General features: G+C 40.5%; 1 protein-coding gene across 1 annotated transcript; it reads right to left on the reverse strand.

The window, feature by feature from the left end:
* Positions 1–793: 793 nt before the first annotated feature.
* Positions 794–12,174, reverse strand: LOC118781420 (solute carrier family 25 member 33). The gene is made up of 7 exons (XM_036534454.1): positions 11,993–12,174; positions 8,238–8,411; positions 5,842–5,919; positions 4,304–4,404; positions 3,576–3,642; positions 2,245–2,522; positions 794–1,734 (listed from the first exon to the last, which is right to left on the reverse strand). Exons 1-7 carry the CDS (start codon positions 12,031–12,033, stop codon positions 1,532–1,534), a joined length of 942 nt encoding a protein of 313 aa, XP_036390347.1. The 5' UTR covers positions 12,034–12,174; the 3' UTR covers positions 794–1,531.
* Between the last annotated feature and the right edge of the window lie 1,800 nt (positions 12,175–13,974).

A 13,974-nucleotide genomic window follows, 5' to 3' on the forward strand; every position in this document is an offset into this window, starting at 1 on the left:
CAAACATAATAAAACAAGTGAATGAACACAAATGATATTGTATATTATCAAAATTTCCTGAGAATTTACTGAGATGCTGAGTTTGTCAATAAGTTATATGTTTCTTCATGATACCCAATTAACAGTAGGCACAATATTACTTTAGTTATTAATGCATTAGTGTGCATTAATAACTAAATTAATTTATATTTAATTAATATTATTATTAATAAAAAATGGCAACTGCAGGCTTGTTTGTGCCATCCAAAATAGTGTGTAGGAAAATAACATTGACCAAAGGCTCTGAAGTGTCCTTTACATTTGAGCACACTCAAATTACCATTATGTGAGGGCAATTGAACCTGTAGGCTAACCACCCTGCCAATAAATATTTAATCTCTTTCAAATCCAGCTACACTTCATCCATTTCACTGGACTTTAAACTATGGCCAAATTAGAAGTACATCAACATTCTACTTGCACAAACAAAGTGAATGAGTTAAACTACAGAAAGATTCAGACTCTATTGATCAAACTGTAGAAGGAAATGTCATGCTTTTTGTTCACACCTTTAAACACCTGTTCATGAATTCAGCTCAGTTGGTAAGTCAAAAGTCACTGTAATTAGTTTCAGTGTTTTTAAATCCAGCAATATGGTTTGGATTCAGAATCACGATTCAATTAAGAAAATCACACGTCTTTTATCCATTAATGCATTTTATTAAACCAATGTTTAAGTATGCATTTAGGTCCTAGTTTTTTTTGTAAAAGACAAGTATTTTCTATCACAAAAAAGTAAATTTGCAGATAAACAAGGACAAATTTATATATAAAAAAAATTGACAGGTGGCAGAGTGAGCAGAAATGGTCATTTAAACCCAGCTGAACCCTAAGAGCATGAATATGAACACTCAGAATCCACAGGAAAATAAGATGCAGTCTATATATGCTTGCCTAAAAACAACAATCCTATATGTTTGCAGCAAACCTATATACTCTCTAGTGCATTTGGACATGCTTTCATACAAGATCATAAACTGCTATCAAGATGGTGGATCAAATTGTCTTTGGATAATTAACATTGGTTAAAAACGAAAAAGAAAAAAACAATAGTAAAACTATTAATAAAACAAAAACAACAATAATAATATAATAATAATTTAGTTTTAGATTTTACAGTACTGTTTCATCTAATGACCTGTTTTCTATGTTGTGATTTACTGCGCTATGTCTTTATCGATTTGGAGATTTTCTCCACCATCATCTCTCTTTGAATTATTAAATAAGCCAGAAGACACAGATTCTGCAGTTCTTTTTACCCACCAAAAAAAACCTCACGAATGTGCATCATTTTAAATAAAATAAAAGGTGGGTCTACCATGTCTTTGGATCGGAGTTAAATCTGTATCCGATTCTTCAAGGAAAAGTCCTTTTGCCTGTCAGAAAGTGCAACGCCATGTGTCCATCCGCCCGTCAGAACAGTGTGTTTCTACATTGTGCTTGGGGTTTAACTTTTCCTCCTTCTGGCCGGCAGGTTCTCTCTCTCGCCGTGTCACTGAGAGGGCTTGCCCAGCAGGTAGACGATGAGCTCATAGGTAGACAGCACGATGGCCGTGTTGGGGATCTGCCTGATGAGCTGTGGAATGAGTCCTCTGTAAAAAGCAGCGTAGCCCTCCTCCACTGCCACCAGCCGTGCTGTCTGGAAGAAGTACTTGTATTTGCTGCCCTCCTCTCTGAGTCTGGTCCGGATCACCTCTGTGGAAAAAGACAAGAAAGTAAGAGATCCATGAGCCTTATTATTTCTTTGCTTAACTCATGCTCTTACTCACTAATAGAACTTACTATGCTAACATCTAACACTCATCTATCTAGCGGTAGAAATGCAGGTGTAGAAGCTTGCTCCTGAGTACCTCGTCCTGTCCTCCTACATTATTACTATGAACGTGCGTTAATCCATTTGAAATAAGTTGTCATCGGTACAGTAATTAACACCCCAAAAAGTGCCAAGTCCCGTAAAGTACAGTAATGGGTAAAGGCTACTAATCTAGAACTTGGCAGATGGCATACCTGCCATCATAATAATTGAAGTCGTGGCTGCAATAAAGTCAGTAATTCCCATAGGCAAGTAGTTCCCAAAGTCACCACTGGGGGCAGCCGTGTATTTAGATACAGGTCGTACGCTTGCAGCTTCCACGGTGGCGCTGGATTATTTTACATAGAAATTGCTACAGTCGTGCTACAATGAAGCAAGGGTCCTTTGCTTACCGTGCGGATAGGCTATGCAGGAGGCACAGCCCTTTGCGAAGGCGGCAGCCACCATGAGTCCCAGGAAGTCCGAGGCCCCCTTGTCGCTCCCGCTGCTGGGCTTTAAGCGGCCCTCCGCCATGTGCTTCTTCAGCGTCTCGTAGATGAGGAAACAGATCATGGTTTCCGAGATGCCGGCGTACGACGCCGTCAGGCCCCTGTAGAAGCCGCGGATCCCCTCCGTCCTGTAGACGTACCGAGCGCACTGCACTGCGTTCATCCTCTTCTCTCCCCGCGCCCTGAGAGGGAAGACGAGAAACGAGGGGAGGGAGGACACCGCAAACCGTCAGCTGAGCAGTCTCCCATCACACATTGCATCTGATCACATCCTGTGCAGTGCTGCGGTCTGGCGATATCTGGAGCAGCTCTGTCTCACAGGCCTGGGTCATGTGCATCATACGTATTTTAAAAAACTCTGTTCTGGGCACAGAGCATGCTGTCATTGCTTTCATTTGAGGACTTATAATAAATAATAAACAGATATTTATTTATACAGTTGTTGCATTTTTTCCTCCAGCAGTCAAAATGACTGTGCTATTATGGTGCTGAAGAAGCAGATTTTGTACTTTAGGATTATAAGTGATCCTATTGTGCAACTTGGCGTGCGTGTGTCTGTGCGTGCGTGTGCGGATGGGGCGGGGGTTGTTCTTATTTAATTATGGCATTCACAGCAGCACTGCACAGTCACACAGTCCTACTGGCTTCACAAGACACTAATGACCTCTGCAGTATAAATATAGCCCATCCCTCCGAGTGCACTCTGGTGCGTCAAGCTGGATATTTATAATTCGGCCCTGGTCACCTGCTAATGATCATGCAAGCTGTGACCGGTATTCATGGTCTGAGACGGCTGTTTTCATCAAAGGTATCGTTACGGGGAGCAGTTCAAACTGCACGTACTCTGATTTCCTAAGGTTAACTAACAGTCTAATGTGTCAAGTATATAAGATAACATAAAATGGTCACGCTTTTTGGGTACATACTCATGTATGAGTACAGTGTATGCATGTGTATAAGAATCTTTCTCTATACTTTGAGCACTAGTTATACATTATATAAGCCTGTATGGACTAGGCCTGTATGGACTAGGAACTGCTGATGAAAGACAGTACAAAGTCATGTGTTCATGAATAGATCCACTTTGTGCCCTATATTATCCCAGAGGGTTGAAGAGAGGGATCAGGGCATGCTGATGTTTTGTAATCGTGTTCAGGATTGGGAGTTTTTTTTCCTGGTTTACAGAATGAGATTGAGGGAATTCCCTAGGCCGGCAGAAGCAGAGCACTTTGTACTTTTTCTCCAGCTGCATCCGGGTCTTCACCATCCAGATGGGGTTCATGAGGGAGTTTGTTACAAAGGCTGCAACAAAAAAAAAAAAAAAAACGAAATTACATTTACACACATTGCACGTATTTACATTTCTTTTGCCTTTTTCATTCACAGAGAATGAAGTTTAATGCCTGCAGTCCTCTGGTTCTCAGTCACGGCCTATTTCCAGCTGGCTGTATTACCCATGTGACTGGTGCATGGTGGGAGAGATTTAAAGCAGAGTTCTGGAAGAGTGTGAGGTTGAGCTCAGCAGAATAATATCCAGTTTTTTTGCAGCAGCAGAGGTGTGTTTAGAAAATCAGTATGGCTTTTGTGTTTTCTGTACCCATTCCGTGTTAATTATTTTATCCCTCAAACAGATGCTGTCAGTGCTGATATTTAACTGGTCAGAACCACCTGAACAATGAGTCAAGACGGCTATAATTAAAATGTACATTTCCTTGTGCACGGAGTAGCGTTTCAAAGGCACTCCAGAGGCAGATTATTTTATTACTAAGCACAAACACTTTGACCCTGCCTGTTGCTAAGTGAATGTCATTCCTCTCCTGTTTTCATAATAGGAGAAAAGAACTTTGCACAACAATGGACACTAAATCCAAGCTCAGGGACAGAAACCCAATGTGTGTTACACTGTATAATGAAATTTAAGGCTCGGTTTTGCTCAAACGCTGACTTTTTACTGCCATCTCACCTGCGAATCCAGCTGAGGACATGTGCACCACTCCGCTGTTGGGCACAAAGATGCCATTGAAACACTCTTTCGAGTTGGAGTATGCAGCGAAGTAAATGGCTCTGTGCGACAGGAGAGAAGGGAGAGAAGGGCATTATTAGGACTTTCCATTAGGCCTTTTCAAAGTGAGAATGTGCCACCCCTACCGTTGCTACTGCTGCCTTCTCTTATTTCACCGAACAGGTTAGCAACAGGGGGGTGTAGATTTCACTAAAAATAGATGTACTAACTGGAGATACCTCTCTAATTATCTTGCACACCTGCACTGCTGCTTCATAGGTAGGCATAAAAGGCTGCCATTTGAATAACACCATTTCACTGACAAAGGCAGCTTGAATCACTGGCCTTATCTTTGATTAAAAAAAAAAAATTAAATGTCTTTTACGAACACATCCCCTGCCTTTTAGTAAATGCAACAAGCGGAGATGAGAAATGCCACTGCTTTCACAATTTTATTACGTGTATTAATTTGGTATTTTTTTTTTTTTTACAAAAGTTTTTATAGCTTTGCACATTTGGCCTGACCCAGCCCTCCCCCCACCCCCTCGGTTTAAGCCGAAACACAGGGTTTCCAGAGCGCTGTCTGTACAGTGCTGATCTCTCTCTTTGATGCGCTTCTGGAACAGCCTGCTTCAGACCAGCAGAAAAGGGCTGAATATGCTGCTGGATCCAGAGCTTTGCTGTAGTTCCCTTCAATGGGGGCTTTACAGCTGGATACCACAGCAATCACACGGCCAACCCCAACTACAGAAGTCCCAGAGTGTACCCTATCTACTAAAACCTTTTAACAGCAGCATGTTACTGAATAAGTAAAAGTCACGACAACAGGGAATTTAAAAAAAAAAAAAAAAAAAAACATTGTTTAGTGATCTTTCAGTTTGCATGTCTGTACTAAAACCAAATGTTCTTGTTGTGTTTTTGTATATAAGGACAGGAGGAAGGCTGATTTTAAACTGTCACCGACAATGAAGGGAAGGTCTGCCAAACATGATTTAACAAAGTGCACTTAAAGGAAAATTTACGTCTAATCTCATTTTAATACAGAAACTAAAACCTTAGCTGACTCGATAGCTGGTTGTCACTTTTAACGGTAACAGAGAGGAAATAATATTTAAAAAAAAAAAGAAAGAAACAGGGCATGTCCTAAATGTGTCCAGTCATTGTTTATCTAATCTACTGTGACCAGGAAGGCAGTGTGACTTGTTAAAACAGACCAGGCAATCCTGTTCCATGAACACTGCTGACAATTTCTCACGAACCAACAGCAGCAGACGGGAGCTGTTTACCCCGCTCTGTTCTCCCTCAGGATAAACCTGTACCAGCAACATATTTTGCTCGCTCCGAGACGGGTTTCACGACAGCACTCACAGTATGAGGCACGATCAAGATTCCAGTGCCAGAGGTTACACTGTGAACATCACTGGTGTGCCCCATGAGCCTTTAACCCTTTATTTCTGGCCAGAGTGTGATACATTGGAGAAAAAGCCCTTTTGGATTACCTTGAAGGAGCCACACCAACTAGGTTTGGACCTAGTCCTCGGAAAAGTGATCTTGGTCCCTCCTTTTCCAGGATTGAGCTAAAAAAGAAGATATGGAGACAATGAGGTTCTGCTGGTTGATTGCACACATATTAATTTCACTATATTTTTGTATTACTATTTTAACATGAAACAACCTGGTCCTGCATTCAGCTAAAGAAAACACTTAGGGAGAGGGTAAGGCCTATCGTGCTTGTCCTTTGTTCAACAAATTTAAGAAATCATTTTTTTTTTTAACACAACACATCATTCATCATGAGTTTGGTGGTAACTGAAATTAGCAGGAAAAAAAAACAAGAGAACATTCAAATTTTAAATCCCCCGCACCGTTAAAAAGCTAAAGTTAGCTCAACACACGTCACCGCTATTCACCGTTTTAATGATTTCCCGAACAACACTTCTCTTCACACTGCCCTGTCATGCACACCCCAGTCCCCTGCGGATGTGTTTACTTTGGACAACATCTGCAGTTCCTGCCCTTTGAGCATCCTGACTCTTACAACACAAACTCAAATGTGCTTCTGAGGCCTCAAAAACAAGACGCACAAACTCAAACACGAACAACTAACTGCAATAAGAGTTAGGTCCTTCAAAAGGAGAAAGCTTTCTTCATTTCATTTCAAGTTGCATTTCAGTGAAGCAAAGCAAAAAAAAAAAAAGTCCCCAGCCGTCCTCACAACCCCTGCTCTTAATATTACTTGGCATATCAGCTCCTCATGTAAATGCTTGCTTTATGACATCTCTCCTACAATTGGGACGTTACAGCTTGTATGTTATCTGCCACTTCTTCCAAGCCATGTAAAGCCACAAATACAATCACAAAGAGCTACTGGAGGTGACAGTGTACTGTTAAACCACCTTAGAACAATAACTTATTCAAAGTAAATATTAATTCACTGATGTATTACAAAACTGTTACTAGTTACACTTGTGTATAAACAGTTTCCCATTCACATACGACTGTCAAAAAAATTGTTTTTATTTAAAACTGATTACAGAAATGATCTCTGTGCTGTTTTGCGCTTACTAGAATGCAGTTCTTCTGGAGACACAAGGAAGTGCCACTTGTGCCAATAGTGATGTTCACCAAAACACAGATGGCTTCTATGGCTGAGTCCCAGAGAAAACAAAGACACACTGATTGCCAAAATAAAGACTGAACTTTAGAGACTAAGGACAGGAGACTACAGAGAGAAGCACGTAGCCCCCCCCGGAAGGCCAGTTAACTTAAACAAAGAGTAAATAATTTACTTAAAGCCAGTGAATGATAGTGCGTCAGATCCTCTGTTTAACTTTCTTATTGCAATGTAACTTCACAGTACAGTACAACATTCACCATGCTTAAAAGCTGCCTGTGTCCAACAGGGAAGTGCACTCTGCAGTTAGATGGTTAACATGCAACTTCTTATCAGGACGTTTTTAAACTGGAGGTCTCTCAAAAGAGATGTGTGTCTCTGTATTGGGCTTTGACTAGTAACATTTTCAACAGTTTGACAATGTATGACAAATGAAAATAGAACATGCATCTTTGCACACATTTCAACTATATGAGAGCAACATGTTCAAAGGGGCACTCAGAGAACATACAACACCCATGTGAATTTTTTTTTCAAATTATGATTAAGCGTGTCAGCAATCATTAGCTCAAGAGGAATCATTTTGATAAAGTTTAATTAAGTTAAATGCCTGGCTCTCAGAGCCAGTTCATTCAGCGAGGCCCACTGCTGGATGAGAGAAATCTGAAACCACCACAGAAGGCAGAAGTCCCACCGCTGCACAGATTCCTGGGCAGGCCTTGGCACATGACTTCGCTTATGGCCGTGCCCCCTAAAATAGCCTCCGGCAGGGCCCCCATCTGCACATTTCAGCGCGATTTACATAACACACTGCAGCCTCCGCCTGTCATCTCTGAAACTGACCCCTCACTGCAGATAGGCCACGCCGGGTCAGCACATCAAGGCGTCCCTTTTTAATCTCTCCTCCTGTGTAATCCCGGGATTACCACTCGCTGCCATCCTATTAGAGATATTGCAGTCCAGTTACCTTGCCAGTGTGAAAGATGGGGCAGCCACTGTGTTTTGGCAGATGAACTAGGCCACAGACTCTACAGCTAACCTGTATCTTCGCCAACCTTCCTGTGGGCACAGTTCTATGAGCAGGGCGTTCAGATTCCTTTCTCCCTAAACTCTGCTGTACAGGAATCCATCCCTGATGCCTGCATACTGGCTACATTTTTTCCCCATTTCATTAATCAATTTAACAAAACGATAAGTCTGTGTAAAGGCCTAAATACAGTCTGAAGTACATTAAGGATGCTGTGTTTTTGTTGTTATTATCTGTTGGCAAAGGCAGCTTACCGCAGAACCTGAAGCAGACCCGGTGTTACAGGTCCAGGCCTGATGACACTGGCGCCGTTGAGCGTGCCCAGCTGGACCTGAAACACAGGCCTGAGAGAGATCCCTGAAGACTGGAGCCTGGTCTTCAGCACCTCCAGGGGGCAGGTCATGATGGCCCCTACCGTTCCGCCACACCTGCAAACACAGCCACAAGCGTGTGAAGGGCAAGTCCTTCAGAATGCAGGGACACGTACAGCGGCATTCAATGCATTTTATTACCGGCTGAACCGGTTTCTCAAAGCATGGGCTTGGGACTCACGCCAGGCGGGGTCAAGACAAGGGAAGAAAGCAAAATGAACAGATCAGCAATAAGAAAGACTTCAATCAACATCAGGAAATATCAACCATCATGTTATAACTGAAAAATTTAATACTGTCAAAGCCAGTCACAAATGTAGCAGCTGCTTATGAATGAACTTCACTTTATGATTGAAAACAAGAGTAGGAAGAACAATGTCTTAGTGGACTACCAGAACTCCTATGTTTTGACTAGACCCCTTAATATATTTGCCTTGCCATTCTTTTCATGTTTTCTTTTATTAATACATCTCTAATACAATGTACAGCCAAAGAAGTCAGGTTGCAAGTCAAGTCATAGTACAAAGAAAGCCACCACATTTTTGTAAATGTTTATATAATACATAAATAAAAATTATCAAAATCCCTTGTAATAGATTACTTTACAGCAAATGTTTTCAGGAAAAACTATGATTACAAGCAGTTTTTCTCCCTCTTTCCTAGATAGTCTTTGCTTTTTTCCTGGCACTAGGCTATATGCTCATTCTATACTGAATTTTCTTGATACTTTGCACAATACAACTGAATACAACTAAATCGACAAACATAAAACTACGGTTCATTTAATTTTTCTGTTTTCAGCTACATTACCTTTTTTTCTCCCAGAAATAATATTGTATTTTTCTTATTATAGCACAAAGAGACTAAAAATAACCTGGGGCACTTAACCCCAGGAGTTACAAAATTGGAATTCTGACTACTCATGCCGTTTATCCAGTTACATTTACTCTGACTAGTAAAAACAAAACCTAGCAAACACACCTGAAAGTCAAAAGAAATTACACCAAAAAACAACATATAAATGGGAAACAACCATCAAATGAATCTTTCTTTTAAAACAACTGCTTAATTGTTGCAAAATATCATACTTCCATCGCGTTTACAATTCAGGTATTCAAACAACTTGTATACTTCGATATAACAGCAATAAGGGAGACTGACAACGGAGACGCAGTTCTGCTAACTTTTACTGTTCAACGTCAAGTTCAATCAACACATATCAATACGCTGATCTGGAACTCAGTCGCAATATGCTAGTCCGCAAGGTAAACACAAAATAGCGCCAATGCTCACATTCCCACATACATAACACAACTGTTTTTTAAATAAATGACTGAAAAAAAAACAAACAGTCATATCAAAAGACCCTGACAATTTGAGCAAAGACCACTAAAGATACAACTGAAAATGTATTCAAAAAAGGAAACTGGATGATGATGATTTATTTTGGTAAATGTGCAGTCAATGACATTCACACTGGACGAACATTTTTTCACCCCACTGAAAACTGAATAAAGGGAAACGTTTCGAAAGGCGGCTGAAACGGTGAGAGGGATTAAGGGGTAGAACTAATTCTGTCTCAAGAATTAGTCTCAAGGAGATACAGCATCAAAGGGCAGTAGCCACAGTGCACCACACACAAAAGCTTGCAAAAAGCCAGGTGCCAATCCCTGTGCCACATGAGCCCCTCAGCAACAGGAAATACACAAAACATGTGGTATTAACGTTCGGCAGCCTCATAAAATGCATTCTTTAGCAGAGGAGCGAGAGCAGTTCGCTGTTATGCAACTCCCACATGCCTCACAAATGGACTTGGATTAATGCGCCGACACTCCTGAAATATCCTGCCACGCTGAGTGGCTTCCCGCGACGAGGAAAAAGTCAAGAAACCGGTTCGATACGGAGGGCAAACACCGCGTTAGCGCAACGCAACATAATTTTTGCGTAATTCAAAGCAAAAGCGCGTTTTACTGGAGTTGTATTCCGCAAATTTGTGGTATTAGGGACTCAACTGTCATTTACTAATAAGGAATATCACCAAGCTAATTTTCTTATAAAGGTGTTATTCAGCATAGAGTATGGCGAAATAAACAAAAATATTCATCACCTGCCATACCACAGATGAGTCTGGAGAGTGCTTAGACATAACTGCCCAAACTGACCCCCAACTTGCCACATGGCAAACACAAAACTAACCAAAGCAGAGAGGTTCAAACAAATCGCTTTAGCGAGGTATGGATGCAAACAGATGTGAAGGAACTTCAGGAAACAGTCATAGCAGAAACGTATTCGCTTGCGTTTTTAAAAATCAACATCCACCAACACGTCTCACATCACTGAATTGCCTTGAATTTGGTGAGAGACGTGCTTGAAAAAGTGCGAGCTCGCAGCTCGCTTAAATTTAGAGCAACAGCTTCGTGTCAGGTCTCGGCTAATTTACTGTATCTGACACAGCGAAATATTGCATTCTTTGTTAAACACAAATGAACGCATTTCAAGGACAGAATAAAGGATTTCTTTAAAAAATGCTTTACTGCTCCGGGCGCAGGCAGTAAATTGCAACCGTCTAAAATCTGTTATGTAAAACGAGGAACACTATATGAACTGCACCTCTTTTGAACTCACTTTCATGGCAAAACAGACACTTAAAAATGTCCACCTAGCAGTGGTTATACAGCCCCACATAGCAGAATGAACTGTGCAATAATTGACAACAAATAGTGGCCTGTTACCAACAATACTTTTTATAATTATACTATTGCAATAATATTTCAAACTAGAAATTCCTCTATCATTTCACAGAATATCCCATAACATCGAATCAATATGTACTGATGGTGCACCGTATACGGTGTATATATATACATATATATATATATATATATATATATATATATATATATATATATATATATATATATATATATATATATACACATATATATATTGTTATAACAATCTACTTGAACCCCGACTTTAGAATAGCCAGGGAACTTCGTTCGCTAGCCATTAACTTCACCGTCAAAAACCTCGTCTGGTCCCGATATCAAGTTAGCTAGCTATTGTTTTAATCCATCTTAAAGAGGTCTGGCGAGTTTGCTAGCTAGCCGGTCTATGAAGGCCAAACTAGACAATGTCAGAAACCTGAGTATTAACTCTATTTAACCTTGGGACGATTTAGATCTAGGCTAATTCCACCATGTCACATTGTCTGGCTAACAAGCGCACCTTCATGTGTTCCTTTGAGGTTGCTAGCTAAGCTGCTATTAGCCATTTTACGAGTCAACGCATCAGGAAACTGCCTTGAGCAACCTTAACTTTGACAAGGCAGCTAGCTGGCTTGCTAGCTAAGCATTCAATTAGAAATATAACCCAACGTCGTGTGGTTAGTATTATTAAATAGTAGGTAATATCCGATTCTATAATTGGCTCACCAGTGTGTGACGACATCATGGTGTGAGTTATATTAATTATGCTGATGAATTATGTTAAGATTGTCAGGGAAAAGACTATCTAGCCAAGCTAGCGGTGACAAGTGATACAGGCTCCAACCATTTCATCATCTTGCATGGCTGAACTGGTTAGCGAGCTGGGTACAGGCTTAGAACAAACATAATTAATTTAAAAATAAAACTTACCCTCCAGCGAAGAGATGTAATAATGTATCTTTCTGTGTCATCTTAAGATCTTATATTCTATAGGTACATTATGAAAAAAACAAGTTCGTGTCGTATCAATAAAAATAAAAAAACCAGCTAGCTAGGTAGCTAGCTAGCTGGGATGTTGCTGACGCTCCGTCTGCCCACCCGGCTTGTTCTCAGCCAGCTGTCGCTACTGCGCAGAATCATGCAGCACGATCATAAACCTCACCAGTCATTACGTCAGAGGGCTGGTCGGGGGTGTTGTCCGTGACGTATTGGAAAGTATATTTCCCCCATAGCTATATTTTGGTTGTATTTTAGCAGCTTGACTGCTGGAACTCGGGAGAATACTGCTAGTTTATGGGATAGAGATTAGAAGGCAGAAAACCGAACCTGAACAGGTTCTTTTGTTTCTTTCTTGGTTCAAAATACTGCTCTAGCAACTTTATGTGTAGCACCGTACACAGTTAAAATTACAGTTTTAAAAGCTATCGAGTGATAATAAACAAGGGACTTTTCCGCACCAATGATATACTATCTGCAGCAAATGTACATGATTTTAATGTAGCTATTTTATGGTTACAAGTGACATTAAAATAATACTTGCCGAGATTTTCAGGGGTTTTGCTTACTAAATCTTTGATTGCATGAGTAATCTGTGAAATAATGACTTAAAGAATGATAGTGTATCATAGGTGCAACATTTGATTTTTTGGTTGTTTTACAGTGAAAATACCCTTTTGGTGTGTGCAGTATGAATAATCCAATTATTTGTTGTTCTAATGAATTTTAAATGCACAGAATATACACTTTTAAAATTCAACAGTAGTGTTTGCACTTAATGTTAACATTTATACATTTTTTTCCTCACAAATTCACTGTAATTAGGTATTTCTATCCAAAAATCAACTTACATTCACATGTGTAACCCGCATTGCAAATACACAAACAACAAGAAAGCAAAATATGACCCAGCAACTCAAGAGTCAAGGATAAACAACTCTGTCCAAAACAAACATAATCTCACACAGAATATTGGTTTCTGTACTATCATAGGACAATGGTGTAACCTTCTGACTCTTAGTCTGGGTGACCGTTCCATGCATAGTTACACAATAGAATGCGGCCCTGATAATTTTCGTATTGGCATTAAACGTAATACCCACCCATAACTGACAGATAACAGCTGAGAGACAATCTCCTCACTTTTCTCGCTCAGACCATTTCTGTGTCACAAAAAGCTGATACGATTTCCTGATATGTTTTTAGAGGTTTGCCCTACCTATGTTTGTGCACAGTCGTGCCCTGCGAAAGAGACATTTTTCACTGGGCAATCCAGCAAGTTGCATTGAAATAATAACAGAACAATTACTTTAAGGGTGAAATGAGACATCTTGTTGCAGGCTCATCGTAGGTTGTTTTGGTTCGTCATTTCTTTCGCCATGCAGGGAGATTTCTTATGTAAGGGAGGTGGCATAAAACGGTAAACAAGAGAGCAACAGGAATTTCCCACTCTGGCACTGTAGAGGTTTGCACGAAATAACCGGGGGGGGGGGGGAGGAGGATGTCTGTGAAGTTGATAATTGTAGGGTGTACACTGACTGTGGCATCTAACTATGTCTGGACACGGCACCATCTGGTATGTGCCAGGCAGCCTATGAGAAAAGGGGGTGTGTGGCAGAGGGTGGGTTGAAGTTACATGGATAGATATTTACCACCTGCATGCTTGGATTCATAAACACAGAGCAATAAATTATTTGTTCGGTTCTTGCGCAATGTTGTATTCCTGCAGAATTAACGGTTAGAAAATAGCTGCTGAATAAAATCAACCAATATGAACACACCTTCTTAGTGAAGGTATCTTTTTGAAGGTCGTCTCTCCAGGATGAATACATGGACAAAATTTATCCACAGCTAATTTTGAAATCAAATCAAAGGAAACAGGTAGTGATGACGCTCAAAGGTTGACAGAATGTTTG

The sequence above is a fragment of the Megalops cyprinoides genome, chromosome 7 (assembly GCF_013368585.1).
Source record: "Megalops cyprinoides isolate fMegCyp1 chromosome 7, fMegCyp1.pri, whole genome shotgun sequence".
Taxonomy (NCBI): Eukaryota; Metazoa; Chordata; class Actinopteri; order Elopiformes; family Megalopidae; genus Megalops; species Megalops cyprinoides.

What these genes read in the sequence shown, in the direction of transcription:
- LOC118781420 (XM_036534454.1), bottom strand. Translation starts at nt 12,033, where the DNA reads ATGACACAGAAAGATACATTATTACATCTCTTCGCTGGAGG. An exon ending in CGGATGCAGCTGGAGAAAAA is followed by an intron (nt 2,523 to 3,575) that starts GTACAAAGTGCT and finishes CTTCCCTCTCAG; the next exon opens with GGCGCGGGGAGAGAAGAGGA. An exon ending in CTGCATAGCCTATCCGCACG is followed by an intron (nt 1,735 to 2,244) that starts GTAAGCAAAGGA and finishes CTTTTTCCACAG; the next exon opens with AGGTGATCCGGACCAGACTC.